Here is a 26,469-nt window from a genome sequence, read left to right on the forward strand (position 1 = left end):
TGGAGACACAGGGCTGTATGAATGTCCTCAGGACCCGACAGTTAACTCCCACAGGGCAATTGATCCGAGAAGGAGTAAGGAGGAAGTCATGATTTTTTTTATAACCTAGTCACACACTATCCCTTCTGCCATATTCTAGCCATTAAAAGTGAGTCACTACATCCAGTCCACACTCAAGAGTAGGGGAATTAGGTTCCATCTTTTGGAGGGAGGACTGTTGAAGAATTTGTGGGCAATACCATAATTTAGAACATCTAGAGAGATCCTCCTTTCCTAGATTGTTGAGTAGCTAATTGTCCCCTTCTTATGGTTTGCTGCCAGCCTCCTCCAGGGGACCGTGAGGGTCTGGGGCTATAGTATCTTGTCCACAGCGCCAGGCACAGGGCAGACATTCAATAAACACATGTTTGCTGAACTGGCCAGGAATAAAGTTGGCCATTTCTAGAACCTTGCTTACAGTTCTGCTAGATGCTCATCTGTCCCAGATGCAGATTAATTCATTACATTTATTTATTTACTTACTTAATTAAAATTAAACAAACTTAAAAATTCAGTTCCTTTTTGCACTAACTCATTGCAAGTGCTCAGTGACTATGTGTGACCAGCAGCTACCACACTGGGTAGTGCATAGATAGAACATTTCCATCATCCGAGAGAGTTGTACTGGGTGGCTGGGCTAGAGAGAAAACAACCTTTTGATTGTTGCCCCATTTCAGTGGAAAGTCAGCCACGATACCTTCATAGTCTCCTGTAAATTTTCTCCTGATGGTAAATATGTGGTCGCAGGCTTGGATGTGGATCATGGAATCTGCATAATGGATGCAGAGAATACCACCACCATATCGTTCATCAAAGGTGAGGTCGCAAGGGCTCCCTGCTCTGTTCTGTCCACCATAGCAATGGCCGCTTATCAACTGACTGAGAGACACTTTCAGTTGCTTAATTTGATGAAACTGTAATGATGTAACCACATCATTAAAGCTGAGACATCGACTGATAAAAGCACAGACATTTAAAACCGAGACCTATCCTTTTCAGTTAATGCTTTTCCATTCAGTCTTGTAACAAATGAAACAATGTTCTGCTCCAACCTCATGTAGACATTGAAAGCCTAGTCTTTTGTTGTGTGGAAGCTCAGCCTTCTTAATAATTTTACCTGCATTTTTAAAATATGAAAATAATAATCACCATATGTCAATTTCCTGGTGGTGATACTATATCATCATTGAGCAAGATGTTTTCATGGGGGAACAAACTGGGTGAAGGGCATACCGGGTCTCCCTGTGTTATTTCTTCCACCTGCATGTCAGTTTACAGTTACCTCAAAAAAAAAAAAGTTTAAAAAACACATAACCATTGTTAAAAAATTTTGTTATGTAAAGTAAAAGCAAAAGGCTACTGTACCTGTCCTGTCTCCTCCCCAGAGGTATCTATTATTAATAGGTTGCTGGGTGGCCCTCCTGAACTGTGTGTGTGTGTGTGTGTGTGTATGTGTGTGTGTTAAGCACACCATACTACTTTGCCTATGTCCTTTACGTTGATTTTTATCAACATGGAGCCATGATGTGCACTGCCCCACAGATCGCATTTGCCCCTTAACAGACCCCCTCAGTTGTCACTTCTTGCACTAGAAGCTCTAGCTGCACGCCCCACTTCTCCATGCTCCAGCCCACCTCCAGGCCTTTGCACGTGCTGTCCTTCTGCAGGGAGTGCTCTTCCTTTCCTGCTTCCCTTGCTGGCTTTTAGAGCCCTTCCTGGACCCTTGAGGGTGGGACAGGCTTCTGCTGGTTGAGAGCCATGACCACTCCTCTCATGGCCCTCAGCCCATGGCAGGTCATTGCCTGCTCAAGGGTGTCTCCTCCATCAGACTGTGAGCTCTGCGGGGCCAGGGAGCAGGTCAGCCGTGCTCACTGTTCAAAGCCCGGCACATGGTAGGCACTCAGGAAGCGTTTGTGAACAGTCCCTTATGAAAACCAGAAATGTGTTTCCCTGATATCATCACTGGCTGGGGGAGCCGGTGAGCTCCCCAGGCCATGTGGTTCATGTGGCCCAACGAGTCACTTTCCCTGTACTGCAGATCATCACAGAAGGTCGATCACGGCATGCTGCTTTGATCCTGACAGCCAGAAGGTGGCTTCCGTCTCACTGGACAGGTGCATCAAGATCTGGGATGTTACATCCCAGGCCACCTTGCTCACCATCACAAAGTGAGGAGGGTCCCGGGAAGCCGGTGGCATCCTGCAGCAGGGAGGTGGGTGGGACATCACCATTCATGCCCTCCTGGATTCACATTCAAGCCAGCGTCCATGTGGATGCATCTCCAGCTTGGTCCTGGGTGCTCCTCAAGGAGGCTGGGGACAGGCAGGCTGGGGGAAAGCCACCTGCTGTGGCCTATAGGCCAGGCCGGGCCAGGCCTCAGATGCATTTTGTTCAAAGTGAGCCAACACTGGAAAACATTGTGTGGAGCCCCAGCAAAAATGTGAATTTCCAGCATCTCCTGTGAAATGGCAAGACTTGAACACTTAGGATCTGCAAGGATTACCTTGCAGGTGGCCACTCCTTGCAGGTGGCCACTACCAAATGGGGTGGGTCCTTTCCAGCAGGCCCTGGAGTTAGGATCCCAGAATGCATATATACCAGTCACCCTGCCTGCTTGCCTCGGTTATGAGTTTGGCTGGCCCGGGACAGCTTTCCTATGGTGGTCTGGCCAGCCATTAAATGGGAGTAGGTTCCCATCCTGTGTGACCTGGGGCCTCAGTTTCCTCTCCTGCAAAGGAGCAGAGGTGAAGTCTGAACGCGATAACACACGAAGAGGGTCCTTAGCACAATGCTGGCCACCCAGTGAAAGCCTGGGTCAGGGGTTGTGCACTGCTCCTTCGAGCCGCTGGCTGGGGGCAGTGAGGGGGTGAGGGCAGCCCAGGCACTTGCAGCTCCAGTCCACTCCATTCTGTGGCCCCAATGGGTGTGGCTGTGGAGAAGGGAAATAATGAAATGTCTATTGCTAGTTTTGATTTACCTTGGATTTATGTGTTTTTTTTGGTTTGTTTGTTTTTCTGGAAATGTAGGTTTTAGCAAGAAAATATAGAGGCAAGAAGTCTCAGAGCTACAGGGCAGAGCTGGCTTCATGGCATGTGACATCTGAGGTCATGCAGGGCCCACACTCAGAATTGCCCCACACTCTGTTTCAAAATTCTTAATAATTTCTGAACAAAGAACCTTGCATTTTTTAGTTTCAAAAATATGTAACTTACGTTTTGAAAATGTAAAACATGCAACACAGTACAAAATTTAAAAGGTACAGAAGGACACACAGTGAAAAAATATCCCTGTCATATCTTGTAACCCTTGTTTCCCTCCAGAAACAATGGTTTCCTTTTTCTTTCTTCCTTTATTTTTTAAACAGCTGTATTGAGATATAATTCACATACCATGAAATTTACCCATATAAAATTAATTCAGTAGTTTTGGGAATATTACATTACTATAATTTTTAATTGTGGTAAAATATATACGACATAAAACTTGCCATTTTAACCATTTTTAAGTTTACAGTTCACTGGCATTACTTACATCCACAGTGTTGTGCAACCATCACCACTATCTATTTCCAAAACCATTTCATCACCCCAAACAGGAACTCTGTACCCATTAAGCAATAACTCCCCACTCCTCCTGCCCCCAGCCCCTGGTAACCTTTATTCTACCTTCTGTCTCTATGAGTTTGCCTATTCTAGATATTATCATATAAGAGGAATCATACCTTACTTGTCTTTTTGTGACTGACTTATTTCACTTAAAATAATGTCCTTAAGATTCATCCATGTTGTAGCATGTATCAGAACCTCATTCCTTTTTATGACTGAACAGTACGCATTGTATGTATATGCCACGTTTTATCTATTCATTTGTTGATGGACGCTTGGGTTGCTTCCACCTTTTAGCTATTGTGAATAATATGGCAATGAATATTGGCATACAAGTATCTGTTTGAGTCTCGCCTTTCAATCCTTTTGGCTACATACCTAGGAGCAGAATTGCTGGGTCGTATGATAATATTATGTTTAGCTTTTTGAGGAACTCGGACCATGCACTTTAATTTTCCACTGGACCCGGACAATTATATAGCTGGCCTTGAAGCAAGATTTTTTGTTTTGTTTTTGGCAGCTGGCTAGTAGGGGGCTCTGAACCTGTGACCTTGGTGTTATAAGGCTGGCTGGAAGATTTTGAAAATCCACATTCTCAACTGATTTTGAAGTTTGCAAAGAGTAAATATAAGTGCTTTTTATAATTTTTTGCCTCAACTGTCAAGCATAATTTGGAAAACTCCTGAGGAGAAGGAAAGTCCATTATCTTTATCACCCCCCCTTTTTTTTGCTTACCATGTTCTGTCTTCCTTTCTGATGTTCCAAGTCTCTTTCTTTTACCATTTCTTTTCTGTTTCGAAAAAAAAATTCCTATGGTTATATGGGTAGGTCTATGGGCAACAAATCTTCTTAGTTTTTTTTTCAATCTGAAAAAGTTTGATTTCCTTTTCATTTCTGAAGGATATTTTTGCAGGATACTTTTTTTCAGTACTTAAAAACTGTCATGTCATGTCATTTTCTTCTGGCCTCCATGGTTTCTGATGAGAAATCCACTGTCCGTCAAATTTTTTTCTCTATAGATGCCACTTCTCTCTTGCTGCTCTCAAGATTTTTTTCTTTGTCTTTAGTTTTTGGAAGTTTAATTATGTATGATGTGTCTGGGTATAGATTTCTTTGGATTTGTCCTGTTTGAGGTTTATCCAGATTCTTGAATCTGTAGGTTCATATCTTTGGCCAAATTTGATAAAATTTCAGTCACTATTTGTTTAGTTGCTTTTTCAGCTCTCCCTTCTTTCTCCTCTCTTTCCAGTACTCTAATGACATAAATGTTGGCTCTTTTGTTATTGTCCTACAGGTTCCTGAGACTCTGCTCTTTTTTCCCAGTTTACATTTTCTCTATTGTTTGGATTGGTTAATTTATATTGTTCTGTCTTCACGTTCATTAATTCTTTCCTCTGTCTGGTCCATTCTGCTGTTGAGCCATCCAGTGAGTTTTTTATTCTGGATATTGCATTTTTCAGTTCTAAAATTTCTATTTGGTTCTTCTTATATTGTCTGTTTCTTTGCTGAGCTTTTCTATCTTTTCATTTGTTTCAAGCATGATAACAATTGTCAACATAAGCATTTTTATAATGGTCCCTAAATGTCATGGTCAGATCATTGTGACATCTGTATCATATCGGTGTTGATATCTGCTGATTATCTTTCTCCATTCACACTGAGATTTTCCTGGCTCCTGGTAAGATGAGTGATTTTCAGTCGTATCCTAGACATTTTAGGTATTAGGAGACTCGGGACCTTGTTGAAATCTTCTGTTTTAGCAGGCCACCTCGTTACAGCCTGGCAAGAGTGGCAGTCTAGGCTCCCCGCTCACCTTTTGCTGATGGAGATGGGGTGGGGGTGGGGCTGTAGTTTTGCCTGAGGTGTTTGGCTAGAGTAGAGCAGTTATTATCTATAAGTTTTCTCTCTTGCTAGGCTTATTTGGGGATTTTTTTTTTGCCTGCACTTGTGGGTTTTTTTGTTTTTGCTTTTGTTTTCTGGTTACAGCACCTAGTCCAGGCTATATGACATAAAAAGAAAACCCAACAAACTCACAACACAGTGTCCTTGCATCCCAAGACTCCTAGCTGGTCTGCCTCTTCTCTCCACCTTTCATAGTCTACTTATGTTTGCTTTATAAATAATGTCCAGGGTTGTTAGCTGTACTTAGTGGGAGGAATAGGGAGAAGTGCATGAACTTCGTCTTGTCCAGATCTGCAAGTGCACCATTGGTACTTTCCCCAAACTTTTGTACGAGTAAAGTGGTCTTTTTTGAGAAGTGGAATTTATTTGAAATGAGAGTCCATCCCGGAGAACAGAGAGAGTCCTGTTTTAAACTCCAATAACAGTGTCTGAGAAGGGCTTGTTGTCAGCCTCTGGCATATGTCAGGATGGTTCTTAGCCCACCAGGCACTGGCATTTGGGAAAGTTTATGTGGACATTCCTGGGAAGCTGACGTTTCTTCTCCTTTGATCTTACTCAGTCTATGCATTTCAAATAACTGAAATAGAGTCCAAAACTCTAACCTGAGCTCTAGAAAATAGTTTTGTTCATTCCTTTCTTCAGGTAAAATGATTGATTTGACGATCCAGGTTTACTCAGACATACACCGTTGTGTTTATAAATTCACTTGAAGACTGTTTATAAGAGGAAATGAGAATCACAGGAAAAATACTTTGAGGATCATAAACAAAACAAAAAGTGGCAAAATTCTGACAGATTTTTTTTCTTTTCCAAAAAAAGAAAACATTTAAAAATTGAGAATGAATACCCCAAAACGTTTTTACTTAACTATACCACATTAAAACATGCTTTAATAGCACTGAAGACTGATGAGGAGAGAATATTTTAAAAAAGGAGAGAGCAGTTGGGGTGGAGAAGTAGGGGGACTGAGTAAGAGAGGGGTGGCACTGGAGGAGAGAGGGAGGCGATGGAGGACGAGGAGCCAGGCCCGACATCATGGGGAGAAATGAGGGCATGGGGCAGTGGAAGAGAACGTCTTCGTAGGTGAGATTTCAGGTTTGGTGCCATTAGTCCCTCAGCCACTTCTTCCCACTGCTTTGTCCTCAAGCTACAAGCAGCTCTGAATATTGCAGTGGTTCTCAACTGGAGGCAATTTTGTGCCCAGTGGACACTTGACAATGTCTGGGGGCATATTTTGTTGTCACAACTGGGTGTAGGGACTACTGACATCCAGTATGTAGAGGCCAGGGATGCTGCTAAACATCCTACAATACATAGGACAGCTCTCTACATCAAGGAATCATCCAGTACAAAATGCCAATATTGGCATGGTTGAGAAATCCTGCAAAAGTGTGACACAGCCTGAGCAATTCATATCTGGATCATAGCAGGCAGTGATCAAAGGAATGGTGTCCATCAGCTCACAGGAGATGATGTCCCCTCCCAACAGCCTCCAGCCTTTAGGTTTGTCTTCAGGTCCTGTGGGATCCATGTGTACCCCCTTCATCTGTGTTTCAGGGCTCATTCCAATGCAATCTCGAACTGCTGTTTTACCTTCAGTGGCCATTTCCTGTGTACAAGCTCCTGGGATAAAAACTTAAAAATATGGAATGTCCACACAGGGGAGTTTCGAAACCGTGGAGCCTGCGTGACTCTGATGCAAGGCCATGAAGGTTCCGTGAGCTCCTGCTTCTTTGCCAGAGACAGTGAGTAATTAATAGGTAGAGAGACTCTGCCCCCATGGGAGTGCTGGGCAGAGTTCTTCATGGCCCATTCATGTGGACTTTCCTGAGTACAGATAGGTGATTTCCAGTGATGCTGAGAGCAAGGGTAGATTTTTTCCTATGAGAACAAAAAAGCCAAGAAGGTAATTCATAGACACACGTTTACAAGGGGCAGAAACTCAGCTCAATATGGCTTAAGCAACAAAATAACTGTATTAACTCCTGTAATGGAAAAGTCCAGGGACTGGCTGTTTAGCTCTGTTGGTTGACACCTAGGTCGTGGGTTTGGATCCCCATACTGGCCAGCCACCAAAAAAGAAAGTCCAGGAGCAGGTCTGACTTCAGGCAGACTGGTTCCAGAGCCTCACACAATTCTGTCAGGAATCCAACTCTTCTGCTCTGTCTCTCAACTCAGCTTCCCTCTTATATTAGCATTTTCCCTTAAGGAGGAAAAGATGGCCTCTGGGGGTCCAGGCCAACATGGTTCTGGCCACTGGCAATCCTGGAGGAAGAGGACGGTGCTGATGGTGCCAGCACAAGTCCCAGGGAAGACCCTCATTGGTTCAGCTTGGGATGTATGCTAGTGTCTGAACCAATCATTTAGTGGGGGATGAAAGGCTCTGATTGCTAATTGGCCAGGTCAGAGTGACTTGCCCACCCCAGAGCTAGAGGTTGGGAACAGTACCCTCTGAACCAGACATACTCAAGAGTAGGCAAAATGTGTTTCCCCCAGGAAATTGGAGAGCTGTTGCCAGTTGAAGGGGCATGGATGTGAACAGGGGCAATGATAGGAAGCTAGCCTGGTGAGGGAAGTAGCTGCTCTAGACACCCAGGAGTCAAATGTATACTGCCCCATCTGGTGAGAAGTAGGGCTTGTTCTGTGTGTCTGGGGTGGCCCAGCCAATGCACATGCAGCCAGTGCACATGCAACTCAGGCCTGACTTGAGAAATGCTAGGGCATTTCTGAACAACTTTCCCTCTTCAGAAGCATCCTACGTCTATATTACACTTCACTATGAGGTGTACCACATGCTTCTGTCCTTGGCTTTACGGGGTTCAGAATCACATAGTCAAACATGATTATTCCGGATTCTGTATTTGCGAATTCACTTACCTGCTAACATTTATTTGTAACCTTAAAATCAATACTCATGGTGCTTTCGCGGCCACTCAGACACATGCAGAGCAGTGAAAAAATTGAGTCACCTGATGCAGATGTTCCCAGCTGAGGCAGATCAAGGCGACACTCTGTCTTCTTGTTTCAGCTCTCCCACAGTAAAGTGTCCTTTTGGTGGTCTATTTAGTGCCACTTTTTTTCTGCATTTTTGTGCTTTTTGTTGTCAACTTTGCTGTTTAAGATGGCCCCTAAGTGTAGTGCTGAAATGCTGCCTAGGGTTCCTAAGTGCAAGAACGCTGCAATGTGCCTTATGGGAAAAATACATGTGTTACATAAGCTTTGTTCAGGCATGAGCTACAGTGCTGCTGGCTATGAGTTCAATGTTAATGAATCAACAATATAAAGATTAAATAAGGTGTTTAAACAGAAACACAGATATAACAAGTTTGGCTGTTAATGGGTTGATGAAAATGTTGTAATCAGGGGCTTGCAAGAACCTAGTCCTATATTTCCCCTGGGAGCAATGGTTCAGTAGGACAATTCAGTGTTTGCAATAACTATAGAACAGTAACTACTGTGAACAATGAGAACTGGCTGTAACTGGTTAGAAGTCATTGAGCCACACCAGGAAGTGGTTTCAGTGTCGTCAAAGGGAGCCATGGTGGCACCTCACAAATGGATCCTCGGCCTTCTTTGATCTCACCAGAGGAGGAAGCACTTGGCTGGGGAAGATGACCCCCCCGCCCACCTACCCAGACTCTTTCATCTTGTGTTGCAGGCTCTTTTCTCATTTCTGGAGGGCTCGACAGGACTGTGGCTATTTGGGATGTAGGAGAAGGCTACCGGAAGCTCGCCTTGAAGGTACAAGTGCTAGCATCTGATAGTCATTCTGTGCTGAGGGTTGGGGACACAGCAGTGGGTGAGACAGACCTAGATGCCTCCTAATGGAGCTGACACCTCTGTGGGGATGGACAGACAGGAAACCAGCAAACAAATCATGGACAGTGATGGATGAAATGGAGAAACCACAACAGTGTGACATGATGAAAACAGACTACAGGGACTAATCCACAGTAGACGGGCAGGGAGGGCTTCTTGGAGAAGGGGCCATTTGAGTTGAGGACTGGATGGCATGGAGGGACTGGATAAGTGAGGATCTTGGGGAGGGGCCTTCCAGGCAGATGGAACAGCAAATGCAAAAACCTTGAGGTGGGAAAGTGTCCAAGAACTGCAGATATTACTGTGGAGAGGGACAAATGCCATAATGAGGCATGAACAGAAAGCTGTGGGGCCCCAAAATGGGAGGCTTCAATGGAGCTCTTTTGTCTGCAAGTTAGAAGAGACCCAACTTAAAGTGGCTGTGTAATAAAGGGGTGTATTATCCAACACAGCAAGAATCTAGGATTGGTTCATTCAGTGCCCCTGTTCCAGGCATCCCCTACCCCAAGATTTCTGCGTACTCCCTGGTCTTGTGATCTCATGGTCACTTTTGGCTGTGAATGCTTGCATCTATGACTCTTGGTTTCTCTGTCCCCCAGGACCCAAATGTAGACAGTGCCTCCTTGGGCAGCACTGGGGTTGTTCTCTCTGAGCTGTCTTCTCCTAGGGCTTTCAAACAGGAGGCAAAGAGAGTTTATATCACAGCAGCTAAATAGCTTGAAACTGAATGTTAAACTTCTGTGAGCTTAAAAGTCCCTTTGTCCCCCTGTCAGGTTGCTTTATTCTCTTTCCCCTTCTTCCCTCCTCTCTCACTAGTCTTCTACCCTCAAATTCCTAGCCTTTGGTTATACATAGCAGTTTGACCTTCTCTCTGATCCCTTTCCTCCTACCCTGCCATGTTGCCTCACCCTTTGCCTCTTTCCGTAAGGGAAGGCCAAAAAATGATAATGATGCTGATGCAGAGCCCTGCTGTCATTAAGTGTCTGAACCAGCAATGGCATCTGTCTCTCCTGAGCTCATTTTTACCTGAGGGAAACAATCCCCCACTTGCTTAAGCCACAGTGGATTGGTTTGCAATTACTTTAAGCCAAAAGCCCCTCAATGATGGGACATCTGAGTGGTATTTCCTAGAACAAAGAATGTGGACAAAAACCTGGAACCAGCTGGGAATGAAATCTTTTTTTTTTTTTTTTTCTCATTGTGCTAAACACCAAAGTACTGTTTTTAAACACACATACATTTCCACGATATACACATGTATCACACGTCTTTACACTTTGTTCCACCTAAATGTTGGTAATTAAACCAGAGAAGCACAATTAGTTGCTGTTAAACATTGGGTTCCTAACATGTTTTTTTGTTTTGTTTTTGTTATTCTTATAAAGCATTTTCTCTAGGTCCTCGTTAAAATTTTATTTTTCTGGGCCGAGCCCGTGGCGCACTCGGGAGAGTATGGCGCTGGGAGCACAGCGACGCTCCCGCCGCGGGTTCGGATCCTATATAGGAATGGCTGGTGCACTCACTGGCTGAGTGCCGGTCGTGAAAAAGACAAAAAAAAAAAAAATTTTATTTTTCTTCAGGGCCATAATGACTGGGTGATGGACGTTGCTGTTAGCAACAACAAGAAATGGGTCCTGTCTGCTTCAAAGGTAAAAGTGGGCAAGCTTTGAGTGGCTTAAAATGTCTATTGCATTTGTCAGAATTGATGATGGCAAAAATGTTAATGAAATTAATACCAAGTATGAGACTCCTGGGCAGGCTCAGTCTGATGTCTACACCTGGCCAGGCCATCCCATTGAGGGGTTGCCTAGGAATGTGGAAAGAAAACCCTTCTGTTTGCAAATGTGGGGAGTTGCCAGGTATTTCTGTCTGCACCATTGATATTTGAGCTTTGTTGGAGGAAGTCTGGCCAGCAGGGGGCCTTGGAGGGAGGGTACCAGCCCTTGGACAAGCAGCAGAGACTGCCAAAAATTCCAGGTGGGTCTTCCCTCCCTACATCACTGCACCATGGGATTCCCATTATTCCCATTCAAATGGCATGTAACATGTAACAGCTAGCCCAGGATATCCTAAGGGCTGTTCCCTAGATATGAGCACCAGAGAAGTGGGGTCCTACCTTGCCCCCCGACCTTTATTACAGCATGTCATTCTCTAGGCTGGAGGTTTCTGGGTCTATGAGACTGTGGGAAAGACTCTGCCTAACACCACCTTTTTAGAGAGCCAACCAGGGTGCAGACATACCAGGCAAAAAAACCCCAATAATATAATAATAATAAATAATTATATGCCTATGTGTTATTACTTTAATATAAAAATATAAAAAATGAGCATTTACTTGAAATTATATATTAGTCTATATTTTTTACTCTTTTGTTACATGAATGCTGTTACTTAAATGAAACAGCAACAAGACTAGTTAATAGCAGCAATTAGTCATAATTAACAGTAGGGCTAATAAACATATTTAAGAAAAATATAAAAATATTTTATAATGTTTCTTTTTGTCCACTGATACAGCACTTTATTGTGACTTAAAAAAAATCTTTATTGTTTATTTAAATTTTATAGGATATATTATTGTATATTCTTAACATACATAGATGTAAGACTATTCAAAAAAAGAAAACATAAATAGAACATGACTTACTAAACAGTTATTACTTATATTTATTATAAAACAATGCCCTCATTCCATGAGCCAGCATTACTCTGATACCAAAACTAGATAAAGACATCACAAGAAAAGAAAATTACAGACCAGTATCCTTTATAAATATAGATGCAAATATCCTCAACAAAATATTAGCAAATTGAATCCAACCTAGGAATACAAGGATGGTTTAACATAAAATAGTCAATGTAGTTAATAACATTAATAGAACAAAGGGAAAAAACCCCATATGATCATCTCAATTGACACAGAAAAGGCATTTGTAAAAATCCAAAACCTTTTTCATGATTAAAAAAAAACTCTCAGAAAACTAGAAGTAAAAGGAAAGTTTCTCAACATGATAGAGTGTTTATGAAAAACCCACAGCTAACATCATCCTGAATGGTGAAAGACTAAAAGCTTTCTTCGCAAGATCAGGATCAAGATAAGACAAGATGGGCCGAGCCCGTGGCGCACTCGGTAGAGTGCTGCGCTGGGAGCGCGGCGACGCTCCCGCCACGGGTTCGGATCCTACATAAGAATGACCGGTGCACTCACTGGCTGAGTGCCGGTCACACAAAAAAAAAAAAAGACAAAAAAAAAAAAAAAGATAAGACAAGATGCCTGCTATTCAATATTGTACTGGAGGTTTTAGCCAGAACCATTAGACAAGAATGAATGAATGAATGAATGAATGATAAATAAATAAATAAATAAATAAATGGCACCCAAATTGGATAGGAAGACATAAAACTATTTCTATTCACAGATGGCATTATTGTATATATAGAAAATCCCAAAAAATCCATAAGAAAGCTTTGAGAGCTAACAAATAAATTCAACAAAGTTTCAGGGTTACAAGATCAGAAAAATCAGTTGTGTTTCTGCATACCTACAACGAACAATCTGAAAAGGAAAAGCAATTCCATTTATAATGGCATCTAAAAGAATACTTAGGAATAAATCTAACCAAGATGGTGAAAGACTTGTACACTGAAAACTATAAAACCTCACTGAAAGAAATGAAAGAAGACCTAAATAAATGGAAAGGCAACGTGTGATCATGGATAGAAAGATGTCAATACTACCCAAAGTGATATACAGATTCAACACAATTCCTTTTTTTACCCCACACAATTCGTATAAAAATTCCAACAACCTTTTCTACAAAAATGTCAAAGCCAATCCTTAAGTTTATGTGGAATTGCAAGGGGCCCTGAAGAGCCAAAACAATCTTGAAGAAGAATATAGTTCGAAGGCTCACAATTCCTCACTTTGAAACTTACTAGAAATCTACATTAATTAAGACAGTATGATGTTGGCTTAAGGACAGACATATAGACCAATGAAATAGTGTAGAAAGCCCAGAAATGAACCCTCACTAATACGGTCAATTCATTTTCGACAAGGGTACCAAGATCATTCAACAGGGCAAGGACAAACGATGCTAAGAAAACTGGATATCCTTATGCAAAAGGATGAAGTTGAATCCTTACTTTATACCATATATGAAAATGAACTGAAAATTGATCAAAGACCTAAACTTGAGAGCTAAAACTATAAAATTCTTAGAAGAAAACATTGGAGAAAATCTTAATGAGATTTCATTTGGCAATGTTTTTATGGAAAGCACAGGCAACAAAAGAAAAAGCTGATAAATTGGACTTCATCAAAATTAAGAACTTGTGAGGACCGGCCCGTGGCTCACTCAGGAGAGTGTGGTGCTGATAACACCAAGGCCACAGGTTCGGATCCTATATAGGGATGGCTGGTTAGCTCACTGGCTGAGCCTGGTGCTGACAACACCAAGCCAAGGGTTAAGATCCCCTTACCAGTCACCTTTAAAAAACAATTTAAAAAATTAAGAACTTGTGTATCAAAGGATACTATCGAGAAAGTTAAAAGACAGCCTACAGAATGGAAGAAAATATTTACAAATCATATATATAAGGGATTAATATCCAGGATATATAAAGAACTTCTAAAACTCAACAACAAAAAACAAACAATGCAGTTCAAAAATGGGCAAAGGACTTGAACAGACATTTCTCTAAAGAAGATATACAAGTGGCCAATAAATATATGAAAAGATGCTCAATATCATTAGTCATTAAGAAAATGCAAATAAAAACTACAGTGAGATACCACTTCACACCTACCAGGAGGACTATAATCAAATACGGAAAATGACAAGTGTCAACAAGAATGTGGAGAAATTAGAACCCTTGGTATTGCTGATGGGAATGTAAAATAGTATTGCTGCTGTGGAAACAGTTTGGCAGTTTCTCAAAAGATTAAAGAGAACTACCACATAACCCAGCAATTCCACTTCTGGGTATATTCCCAAAAGAACTGAAGGCAGGGACTTGAGCAGTTACTTGTACACCCATGTCGATAGCAGCATTATTAACAGGAGCCAGAAGGTGGAACTAAACCAAGTGCTCATCAGTGGAAGAATGGACAAATAAAATGTATATCCATACAATGGAATATTATTCAGCCATAGAAAGGAAGGAGATTCTGAAATATGCTACAACATGGACAAAACTTGAGGACATTCTTTCAAGTTAAATAAGCCAGTCACAAAAGGACAAATACTGTGTGACTCCACTTATATGAGGTATTCAGAGTGGTCAAATTCGTAGAGACAAGATAGAATGGTGGTTGCAGGGGCTGGGGGGAGAAAGGACGGGAAATTATTGTTTTATCGGTAACAGAGTTTTTGTTGGGTCTGATGAAGTTTTGATTTTATTTTATTTTTTATTTATTTATTTTTTCCTTTTTTATTTTTATTTTTATTTTTATTTATTTATTTATTTTTTTTTTTAAAAATTTTATTTTGTCGATATACATTGTGGCTGATTATTGCTCCCCATCACCAAAACCTCCCTCCCTTCTCCCTCCCCCCATCCCCCCCAACAATGTCCTTTCTGTTTGCTTGTCGTATCAACTTCAAATAATTGTAGTTGTTATATCTTCTTCCCCCCCCCGGTTTGTGTGTGTGTGTGTGTGTGTGTGTGTGTGTGTCTGTGTGTGTGTGTGTGTGTGTGTGAATTTATATATTAATTTTTAGCTCCCACCAATAAGTGAGAACATGTGGTATTTCTCTTTCTGTGCCTGACTTGTTTCACTTAATATAATTCTCTCAAGGTCCATCCATGTTGTTGCAAATGGCAGTATTTCATTCGTTTTTATAGCTGAGTAGTATTCCATTGTGTAGATGTACCACATTTTCCGTATCCACTCATCCGATGATGGGCATTTGGGCTGGTTCCAACTCTTGGCTATTGTAAAGAGTGCTGCGATAAACATTGGGAAACAGGTATACCTTCGACTTGATGATTTCCATTCCTCTGGGTATATTCCCAACAGTGGGATAGCTGGGTCGTATGGTAGATCTATTTGCAATTGTTTGAGGAACCTCCATACCATTTTCCATAGAGGCTGCACCATTTTGCAGTCCCACCAACAATGTATGAGAGTTCCTTTTTCTCCGCAGCCTCGCCAGCATTTATCGTTCATAGTCTTTTGGATTTTAGCCATCCTAACTGGGGTTAGATGGTATCTCAATGTGGTTTTGATTTGCATTTCCCGGATGCTGAGTGATGTTGAGCACTTTTTCATATTTCTGTTAGCCATTTGTATATTTTCCTTAGAGAAATGCCTGCTTAGCTCTTTTGCCCATTTTTTAATTGGGTTGCTTGTTTTCTTCTTGTACAGTTGTTTGAGTTCCTTATATATTCTGGATATTAATCCTTTGTCAGATATATATTTTGCAAATATTTTCTCCCACTCTGTTGGTTGTCTTTTAACTCTTTTAATTGTTTCTTTTGCTGTGCAGAAGCTTTTTAGTTTGATATAATCCCATTTGTTTATTTTTCCTTTGGTTGCCCGTGCTTTTGGGGTCGTATTCATGAAGTCTGTGTCCAGTCCTATTTCCTGAAGTGTTTCTCCTATGTTTTCTTTAAGAAGTTTTATTGTTTCAGGGTGTATATTTAAATCCTTAATCCATTTTGAGTTGATTTTAGTATACGGCGAGAGGTATGGATCTAGTTTCATTCTCCTGCATATGGATATCCAGTTATCCCAGCACCATTTGCTGAAGAGGCAGTCCCTTCGCCACTGAATAGGCTTGGTGCCTTTGTCAAAGATCAGATGGCAGTAAGTGTGTGGGTTGATTTCTGGATTCTCTATTCTATTCCATTGGTCAGTGTGTCTGTTTTTATGCCAGTACCATACTGTTTTGGTTATTATAGCTTTGTAGTATAGCTTAAAGTCAGGTAGTGTTATGCCTCCAGCTTTATTTTTTTTGCTCAGCATTGCTTTGGCTATGCGTGGTCTTTTATTGTTCCATATAAATGTCTGGAGAGTTTTTTCCATTTCTGAGAAAAATGTCTTTGGAATTTTGATGGGGATTGCATTGAATTTGTATATCACTTTGGGTAGTATGGACATTTTCACTATGTTGATTCTTCCAATCCAAGAGCATGGGATATCTTTCCATCTTCTTGCATCCTCTCTAATTTCTCTCAGCAGTGGTTTGTAGTTCTCATTATAGAGATTTTTCACCTCCTTGGTTAACTCAATTCCTAAGTATTTTATTTTTTTGGTGGCTATTGTAAATGGGCAGGCTTTCTTGATTTCTCATTCTGCATGTTCACTATTGGAGAAAAGAAATGCTACTGATTTTTGTGTGTTGATTTTGTATCCTGCTACTGTGCTGAAATCATTTATCAATTCCAGCAGTTTTTTTTGTAGAGGTTTTAGGCTGTTCGATATATAGGATCATGTCATCTGCAAACAGGGACAGTTTGACTTCATCTTTTCCAATCTGAATGCCCTTTATTTCCTTCTCTTCTCTGATTGCTCTGGCTAGTACTTCCAACACTATGTTGAATAGGAGTGGTGAGAGTGGGCATCCTTGTCTAGTTCCTGTTCTTAAAGGAAAAGCTTTCAGCTTTTCCCCATTCAGGATGATATTGGCAGTGGGTTTGTCATATATGGCTTTAATTATGTTGAGATACTTTCCCTCTATACCTAACTTATAGAGGGTCTTTGTCATGAATGAGTGCTGAACTTTATCAAATGCTTTTTCAGCATCTATAGAGATGATCATATGGTCCTTGTGTTTGAGTTTATTAATATGGTGTATCACATTTATTGATTTGCGTATGTTGAACCAACCTTGCATCCCTGGGATGAATCCCACTTGATCGTGATGAATAATTTTACGTATGTGTTGCTGTATTCTGTTTGCTAGTAATTTAGTGAGGATTTTTGCATCTATATTCATCAAGGCTATCGGCCTGTAGTTTTCTTTTTTGGTTATATCTTTACCTGGTTTTGGTATCAGGATGATGTTTGCTTCATAGAATGAGTTTGGGAGATTTGCGTCCGTTTCAATCTTTTGGAATAGTTTGTAAAGAATTGGTGTCAATTCCTGTTTGAATGTTGGGTAAAATTCTGCTGTGAATCCATCTGGTCCTGGGCTTTTCTTTGTTGGGAGCCTTCTGATAACAGCTTCAATCTCCTTTATTGTTATTGGTCTGTTCAAATTTTCTCCATCTTCACGGTTCAGTTTTGGGAGCTTGTGTGTGTCCAGAAATTTATCCATTTCCTCCAGATTTTCAAATTTGTTGGCGTATAGTTGTTTATAGTAGTCTCGAATGATTCCTTGTATTTCAGATGAATCAGTTGTAATATCGCCTTTTTCATTTCTAATTTTGGTTATTTGAGTCTTCTCTCTTCTTTTTTTTGTTCGCCATGCTAATGGTTTGTCAATTTTATTTATCTTTTCAAAAAACCAACTTTTTGATTCGTTGATCTTTTGAATTGTTTTTTGGTTTTCAATTTCATTCAGTTCTGCTCTGATCTTAATGATTTCTTTCCGTCTGCTAACTTTAGGTTTGGATTGTTCTTGTTTTTCTAGTTCTTTAAGGTGAAGTGTTAGGTTGTTCACTTGCCATCTTTCTATTCTTCTGAAATGAGCGTTTAATGCAATAAATTTTCCCCTCAATACTGCTTTTGCAGTATCCCACAGGTTTTGGTATGATGTATCATTGTTTTCATTAGTTTCAAGAAATTTTTTGATTTCCTGCTTGATTTCTTCTTGGACCCATATGTCATTAAGTAGAATGCTGTTTAATTTCCATGTGTTTGTATAGTTTCCAGAGTTTCGTTTGTTATTAATTTCTAGTTTTAATCCATTGTGGTCTGAGAAGATACATGGGATAATTGCAATTTTTTTGAATTTATTGAGACTTGATTTGTGACCTAATATGTGATCTATCCTGGAGAATGATCCATGTGCTGCTGAGAAGAATGAATATTCTGAGGTTGTTGGGTGGAATGTTCTGTAGATATCTGCCAATTCCAATTGGTCTAGAGTCTTGTTTAGATCTTGTGTTTCTCTACTGATTCTTTGCCTAGATGATCTGTCTAATATTGACAGTGGGGTGTTCAGGTCCCCTGCTATTATGGTATTAGTGTCTATTTCCTTCTTTAGGTCTAATAGAGTTTGTTTTATAAATCTGGCTGCTCCAACATTGGGTGCATACATATTTATGATTGTTATGTCTTCTTGATGGATCAGTCCTTTTATCATTAAGTAGTGTCCCTCATTGTCTCTTTTTATGGTTTTTAGTTTAAAGTCTATTTTGTCAGATATAAGAATAGCTACTCCAGCTCGTTTTTCTTTTCTGTTTGCTTGGTAAATCTTTTTCCATCCTTTCACTCTTAGTCTATGTGAATCTTTATGGGTGAGGTGGGTCTCTTGTAGGCAGCATATAGTTGGGTCCTGCTTTTTGATCCAGTCGGCCAGTCTGTGTCTTTTAATTGGGGAATTTAAGCCTTTTACATTAAGAGTTGTTATTGAAAGGTGTTGATTTATTCCTAGCATTTTATTGGTTGTTTGGTTGTCTTAGGTGTCTTTTGTTCCTTGCTTTCTGATTTACTGTTTGTTTTCTGTGTTTGTTGGTTCCTTAGGTTGTAGATAGTGTTTTTGTTAGCTTGTTTTCTCTTCATGAATGCCATTTTTATTATACTGGCGGGTTTAGATTTTTCTTGGGTTTTTATGGCAGTGGTAGTTATTTTTCAGGAACCAAACCCAGTACTCCCTTGAGGATTTCTTGTAAGGGTGGTCTTGTGGTAGTGAACTCCCGCAGTTTTTGTTTGTCTGAGAAATATACTATTTGCCCTTCATTTCGGAAGGATAGCCTTGCAGGGTAGAGTATTCTTGGCTGGCAATCTTTGTCTTTTAGTATTTTGAAAATATCATCCCATTCCTTTCTAGCTTTTAGGGTTTGTGATGAAAAGTCTTATGTTAACCTGATTGGGGCTCCCTTATAGGTGATTTGACGCTTCTCTCTTGCAGCTTTTAAGATTCTCTCTTTATCTCTGAGTTTTGCCAATTTGACTATGACATGTCTTGGAGAAGGTCTTTTTGGGTTGAATACATTTGGAGATCGTTGAGCTTCCTGGATCTGAAGATCTGTGATTTTTCCTATACCTGGGAAGTTTTCTGCCACTATTTTGTTGAATATGTTTTCAATGGAATCTCCATTTTCCTCCCCTTCTGGAATACCCATGACTCGGATATTTGATCGCTTATGGTTGTCTGATATCTCTCTCAGATTTTCTTCAATGTCCTTGATTCTTTTTACTTTCTTTTTGTCTGCTTGTGTTATTTCAAACAGCCCATCTTCAATTTCAGAGGTTCTCTCTTCAACTTCGACAAGCCTGCTGGTTAAACTCTCCTTTGTGTTTTTTATTTCGTTGAATAACTTCTTCAGTTCAGCAAGTTCTGCTACATCTTTTTTCAGGACATTGATTTCCTTGTACATTTCCTCTTTCAGATCCTGTATACTTTTCCTCATTTCATCATGATATCTAGCTGAGTTTTCTTGTATCTCATTCAGTTTCCTTAGAATTATCACTCGAAATTCCTTGTCAGTCATTTCAAGGGCTTCTTGTTCTATAGGATCTAGAGTTTGAGATTTATTAACTTTTGGTGGTGTACTTTCTTGATTTTTTGTATTTCTGGTATCTTTTTTTTGGTGTTTATTCATTGTGGCCGGGGGTTTCACAGTTCACCGGTTTGAGACTAATGACTAACTAGGATGTTGCTGTGGTTGCCAATTTCGTATGGCTCCCTCCGTGACTGCTCAGTTGGCCTCTAGTGCCTTGTGTGTGTGGTTGTCTCGGGTCTTGGGCTTCTCCGGGGAGCCACCTTTCTGGTCAGCTTGGACTCTGCTGGGCTGGTAGATCACGTACCACAGGGTGTGTGATCTCTGTTGAGCTTTCACTTCCTGTGCAGGACTTCTCCCTGTTCCGTGTGCTCTGGCCCAGGCTGTTAGATCATGCAGTGGCGACCCCACCGGGTGTGTGGTTTCTGTCGAGTCTCCCCCTCCCTGGCCGCACGTCTCCCCACTCTGTGCGCACTGTGCTGGGCTGGGGCGTGTCTTCTGCACCCCTCGTCTATCAGCTGGGCCTTCAAGACCCTGCTCGGCACCGCCTCGCCCAGGAAGTCTACCAGGTTTCTGCTGGGCACAGACGACTGGTCTCTCTGGGTGCCTTTGTAGCACTATGTAGATCTTTCTCGGGTCTTGTTCACCTTTGTATCCCCCCAGTATAAACCGAGTCTGGCGCCCACCTGCAGCCTGGTCTCCGGCAGGTTCAAGCGGACCTGGGAACTCTCCTACCACACTATTCCCAACCAGACATTCGTTAGGCTTTTTTCCAAACTGGTGGCCGCAGAGATGGTATCTGCCTCCCAGTAACAGGGAGTTTACCTGGGGCCGGAGTCCAGGGTATGGTGGAGTGACAGTTGGCCCGCCCGTACTTCCTTGCCGTCCCGACACTGGCCCGGGACACCCCCTCCACCAGCCCCGCCACAGAACCGCGGAGAGAGTGGGAGCGGAGGCCCCCGCACCAGGCCAAGCAGGTGGGAGGGCTCAGTGATGGCCGAGCAGGGCGGAGCTGCCCGCACCTGGGAAAATGGAGGCAGCACAGGGGCGGTGAGTGGCCTGGTGGTGCAGGCGGGAGCCGCGTGGGCATCCACCCCGCAAACAGAGCTGTGCCAGGGATCACTCACAGTGCTGTGCCAGGTCGGGCGCTCACTCTCTGTCTCTGGTTTGCCGCCTTTCCCAGTTCTCGGCCGCTGCCGCCTCGGGCTGTTCAGTCGTGGCGCGGCTCGGGCGCTCCCAGGAATCTTCTTTAATGCCGGCCTGAAACCTCGAATCCTGAATAGGGCAGCTGGCCGCCTTCAGTGCGGCCCGGCCTCCGGGATCCTGGCTGCATCCACAGCAGCCCTGGCGCCGTGTTCCCTGTTTCGAGACTCGCTTTTGCAGCTAAGAAACAGTTCTTTTCCTGCTCCACACTTCAAAGCTGTTGTCTGTAAATGAGGCAGCCTTTCCTGCTGGGGGCAAAGTGGCGGTCACCCCCCACGACCGGTCAGCAGCAGCAGTCCTCCCTTAAGAGATGGCGAGAGGAAGGTCCACAAGATTCCCGGCTGCCTGAGGCCCAGTGGCCACCTTTTCCACCTCAGCTACTCCGCGCCAGCCGCCGCAGCCGCCGCCATCTTGAAAAGCCTCCACATTGATTCGAAGTTTTGATTTTAGATAGCGGTGATGGTGACACAAGATTGTGAATGTATTTAATGTCACTGAATTACACACTTACAAATGCTTAAAACGATAAATATTATGTGATATATATTTTACCACAATAAAAAATACATCAATGATGTGTTTCTTTCTGTCCCATAATGCAGTAGGATATTTTTACTTTTCTGTTTCCTTTTCCAATAATACTTTTCTGAACTGCCTGCAGCCTTTAGGACGTTGTTTTTTTTTATGTTGTGGTAAAGCTGAATAATGTCAAAGGTAAAGTTCACTTTGACTAGCAGCTTTGTTCTTACTAAGCCCACATCATCCTGATGCCTAGTGTCAGCCCAATGTGATGACATCAAGCTAAATATCCTCTCAACAGAAAGCATGTCAGCATGGAATACTTCATGATTTTACTGACTGGCAACAACAGCTTCTTGGATTTGTATTTTCTCAGTTTCTGTCTCTCCAAAAATGTCCAAACAGTGTGCTAAGTCTACGTGTTTGTTTTAATAGGCTGGGTACTTGTTGATCAGGTCCTTTGCCACTATAAATTCATCATACAGGCTATACCTGTCTAAGATGTTTATTATTTTTAAACACTCTGAAGTACATTGGATGTCATCATAAGTTAAACCTGTCTTTCGGGCCGGCCCGTGGCTCACTCGGGAGAGTGCGGTGCTGATAACACCAAGGCCCCGGGTTCGGATCCCATATACGGATGGCCGGTTCGCTCACTGGCTGAGCGTGGTGCTGACAACACCAAGTCAAGGGTTAAGATCCCCTTACCGGTCATCTTTTAAAAAAAAAAAAAAAAAAAAAAAAAAAAAACCTGTCTTTCTTCAAGAAAATAGTTTTAAAGCACAGAGGTAATTTGAATTTGTGATATTGTATTTGGATTCCAAATAAGTTACAGTTTTAGTAAAGAAATTGAGAATGTCCTATTTATCTTGGCTGCCCTTTCCTGGTGATTTTTTTTTCCCTTTTGAGTAATAAAGAGTGTTATTTCCAAAAAATGAATAACTTTCTCACTGTATGAGATTTCCCCCAACAATTTACACCTAACATGGAACAACCCAGGTGTAATCGCTTCATCCTTTTTTGACTCATTATGGCCTCTTCAAAGATCATCAAGCAATTTTGGAAAAACAACACGTAAATTTCTGTGTTATTGTAATCCTTTTCTCTGTTTTCATTCTGCACGTATTTCAAAATCAGGGGCATTCTCCTTGTCCCACACTTTAAAAAATACGATTTTATGGCAGGCTAACATTTTAATGTCTTTTCTATATTAATAGTCATCGTGTAGGCCCATGTTTAAGGAAGATATCTCCTTCCATTTCTATAATAAAAAAATTCATTAAGTGCTTCTGTACTTTTTGAGAAGGTGAAAAATGGCCAGAAACTTTTTATTACGAAAGACCCAATATCACAGGTGAGCAAATCATGCTCCTTTTTAGGATTGTTGTGTAAAAGTAGTGCAGACCATTTAGCTTTTCATTTACTTAGGTAAGAAGCTTATAGGATGACTGGAATCTGCCAAAATTTACATTCGCATTGTCTGCTGAATATGTGGACGGATGAGCAAAGTCTAGTTTTCTAATCAAAGAAATCCAGTTTTCTAATCAAAGTATTTAAGAGCTGGTGGGAGGGGCATTTTTTGTTGTTGTTGCCATGATTTGACAAACCACTGGACATACTGTAGAAAGTATGATTGTTGGTGAAATCTGACAGCTCTACGCTGCAAGGGGCCAACACATCTGTTACCAAAATTTCCCCTTTTAATTCCCCCAGAGGACATTTAGTTGCAACAGCCGAATCAGGAAATGTAACATTATTTAGTGCATTCATTTTTTTTATTGCTGCTATAATAAATTACCATAGACCACAATGTTTAAACATCAAATGACACAAATTTAATATCTTACAGTTCTGTAGAATAGAACTCCGACTAATTCTCACTGGGCTAAAATCAAGGTGTCAACAGGCCTGCGTTCATTTCTGGAATTATCAGTATTATTATTTTATTAACTAAGGTTCATAATTTACATTGTTTCCCTCTTTGTGCTGTACAGTTCTATAGGTGTTGCCAAATGCATGTGCTGTATCCACCATTACTGTATCATACGGAGTAGTTTCACTGCCCTAAAAATCCCCTGTGCTCTTTCTATTCGTTCCTCCCCCACTTCCCCCAGAATCCCTGGCAACCACTGATCTTTTCTACTGTCTCTATAGTTTTGCCTCTTCCAGAATGTCATATAGTTGGAATTACACAGTCTTTTCAGATTGAAAGAAGCCTTTTCAGATTGGCTTCCTTCACTTAACAATATTTAAGTTTACGTTTCCTCCATGACTTTTTGTGGCTTGACAGTTCATTTATTTTTATCATTGTATGAATGTACCACAGCCTATTTTGTGACTACTGGTTTGCTGTTTAACTTGTTTTAGGATAGGACCATGAGACTATGGAATATTGAAGAAATTGACCACATTCCTTTGGTAATCGAGTACAGAAAGGCTATAGGCTTAAAGGTGAAACAGGTTGGTATTGGGTAAAATTAAGCCCAGTGAAGGTTTTCGTTAGTTCCCTCTACAAATTAATTTATTCTTTGCACAAATATTTATTGGACAACTGGGAATATGACCATGAACAGACAGACTGAAATTCTTGCCCTGTGGGAGCTTATATTGCAAAAAGGGGAGACAAACAAGGGGTGAAGACACAAGAAAAATATGTAGTAAGTCACATGGTGATTGTAACTGGGAGAAAAATAACAGGAAAGGGGAATGGGAGTGATGGGGGTTGCAATATGTTAAAGAGTGGTCAGGATAGGTCTCATTGAGAAGCTGACATTTGTGCAAACTTGAAGGCAGAGAGGGGGTGAGCATGCAGATATTTAGGGGAAGAATGTTCCAGCAGAGGAACAGTCAGTGTGAAGCCCCTGAGTCAGGAGCGAGCTTGGCATGTCTGAGCAGTGGAGTGAGTGAGATGGAGTGGAGAAGATGAGGCCTGAGGGAGTGCTGGTCAGTGGAGGAATGGCCGGGCACAGACTGGACACTGCGTGGGCCCTCTATACTCCAGCCAGGCCCCCAGTGCCCCGTTTCCTGTGCAAGAGGTGCAGGTGCCGTGGTTCTCTAGTGCAAGAGCTTGGTAGTGGGGTAGGCACATCTGCTTCCCCAGGCCCATCCAGGGCTGGCCACAGGGCCATCCCTGGGCACTGGAGGCCAGTCCTTGCTGCTGCTTTAGAAAAGCTGAGGAGTGTATGCTGGGCCCTCAAGTCCTCCTTTCCTCAGAATCCTGGAACCAACTGGACTTGTCTCCTCTCAGAAGGTCCAGCTGGGAGCTACTGCTTCTGGGTACAGCTAATTTGGAAACAGTGCTCCTGGGTAGGGAGGTGAGGGGTGGGACCCTCATGGACCTTGTCTTTGTGGTCAGTTGGTCCTAATGGCCTTTGTGGTTGTGTTGGCCCTTAGACCCTGGGAGGTGGCTAGCTACAGAGCAGTGATTTCCCTGTCCACTATCTGCCACCTGGGGCAGGGCCTGGGAGCTGCCTCCTTTTTGAGCCTGTTGTTCTGTCTGGTCCAACCAGACTATGGGAAATGAGCTGTAGAATAAAGTAGGTAAAGGATCTAATTTCTTTTTTGCAAAAGAAAGAAAGAGACCAACCTGAAGCTGTAGCCAAGATGAACCCACTGCATTAGACTTGCTCCCAATCAATATGAGAAACCTCAGAGGCCAGATTTCCCAGAGGGCATCTGAATGCTCTGAGCAGGCAAGGGAGGTCAAATCCCAGGGGCAACCTCGTCTCAAGGGGACCACGCTGTGGCAGGAACCCGAGAGGCCTCTGCCCGTGGCCTGAGTCCCCACCCCATGGAATTGCTTACTTGTTGGTGGCAAGTAGATATGGTGGGTGAGCTGTGCCATTGTATCCACTGTTGTCTGTGTGCTTGGCCAGAAGCAGGCTCAGGGTCAGAGGAGGATGCCCAGCACCTGCGTCAGTCTAGTTAAAATGCCTGCTTCAGAAATCTTGCCTACTTGCTTCTCGTGGTTCTATAAAAGTTAGGTGTCCCCAGATTGGCAAGGAGTCAGGACATCCCTTTGGTCCCACAATTCTGCTCTGCACAGAGCAGTGGCTGGGGATGAGCATCCGCCCCACTCTCCCCACCACCGCACAGCTGGCCACTCTTGCCTTCAGGACTCCCACGGCAGGTGACACGAGCTGGCAGTACCTGCTTAGCTTTTGAGGGGGAAGCGAGGGAGAAGCCTGTGCTCATTTTCTTTGCAATTTCCACCTTTCTGGGGCTATGGACTTCAGAGAGGGGAATGCTTGCCTTGGCCCAGCCCCAAGTAGATGGATCAGGTGGGAGAATTCTAACTTCATGCCTTGATCCCCTCTGATCAGCACCCCCTTTCTGCTCTTTTAAAATATTTCACGTCAGTGCGAAGGATGTGACAGGCCTTTCTCCATCTTTGAAAGTGACATTTCTTCTGAAGTATTCACCAAATGTGTGTTCTGCCGGATAGAATCAAGAGACTTGCCGGCAGAGGTCTCATCATCAGCAGAAACAGAGAGCTTGACACCGAAGACGAGCGAGGATGACTGATGGCCATTGGGCCCTTTGAGTGACAGGCCACCTGTCATGTAGGTGATGGTATCTTCAGGGACCTTTCTCTTGGGCTCCTTCCCAGCTGAGTGGGCCTGTCAGATTGGGGCCGAGGCCAAGCCCTGACTGAGCTCTCACCAGAGGGCCACTTCCCCAGCTCCACAACATCCTTGGACAGTGAACAGTTTCTTTTTAGTTTTCATGCAAAATAAATCTATATCCTGTGGAAAGCAAGTGTGCATGT

The 26,469-nt window shown here is 42.3% G+C and overlaps 1 protein-coding gene across 1 annotated transcript in view; it reads left to right on the top strand.

The window, feature by feature from the left end:
- The window catches only part of WDR88 (WD repeat domain 88), a 38,561-nt gene extending 12,336 nt beyond the window's left edge, over positions 1–26,225 (top strand). Inside the window, exons 5-11 of the mRNA XM_063109932.1 lie at positions 717–855; positions 2,078–2,207; positions 7,104–7,291; positions 9,205–9,287; positions 10,946–11,014; positions 24,069–24,161; positions 26,061–26,225. Coding sequence (XP_062966002.1) covers positions 717–855; positions 2,078–2,207; positions 7,104–7,291; positions 9,205–9,287; positions 10,946–11,014; positions 24,069–24,161; positions 26,061–26,225 — 867 coding nt within the window. The remainder of the gene's footprint in view (positions 1–716; positions 856–2,077; positions 2,208–7,103; positions 7,292–9,204; positions 9,288–10,945; positions 11,015–24,068; positions 24,162–26,060) is intronic.
- The last annotated feature ends 244 nt before the right edge of the window (positions 26,226–26,469 follow it).

The sequence above is a fragment of the Cynocephalus volans genome, chromosome 10 (assembly GCF_027409185.1).
Source record: "Cynocephalus volans isolate mCynVol1 chromosome 10, mCynVol1.pri, whole genome shotgun sequence".
Classification (NCBI taxonomy): Eukaryota; Metazoa; Chordata; class Mammalia; order Dermoptera; family Cynocephalidae; genus Cynocephalus; species Cynocephalus volans.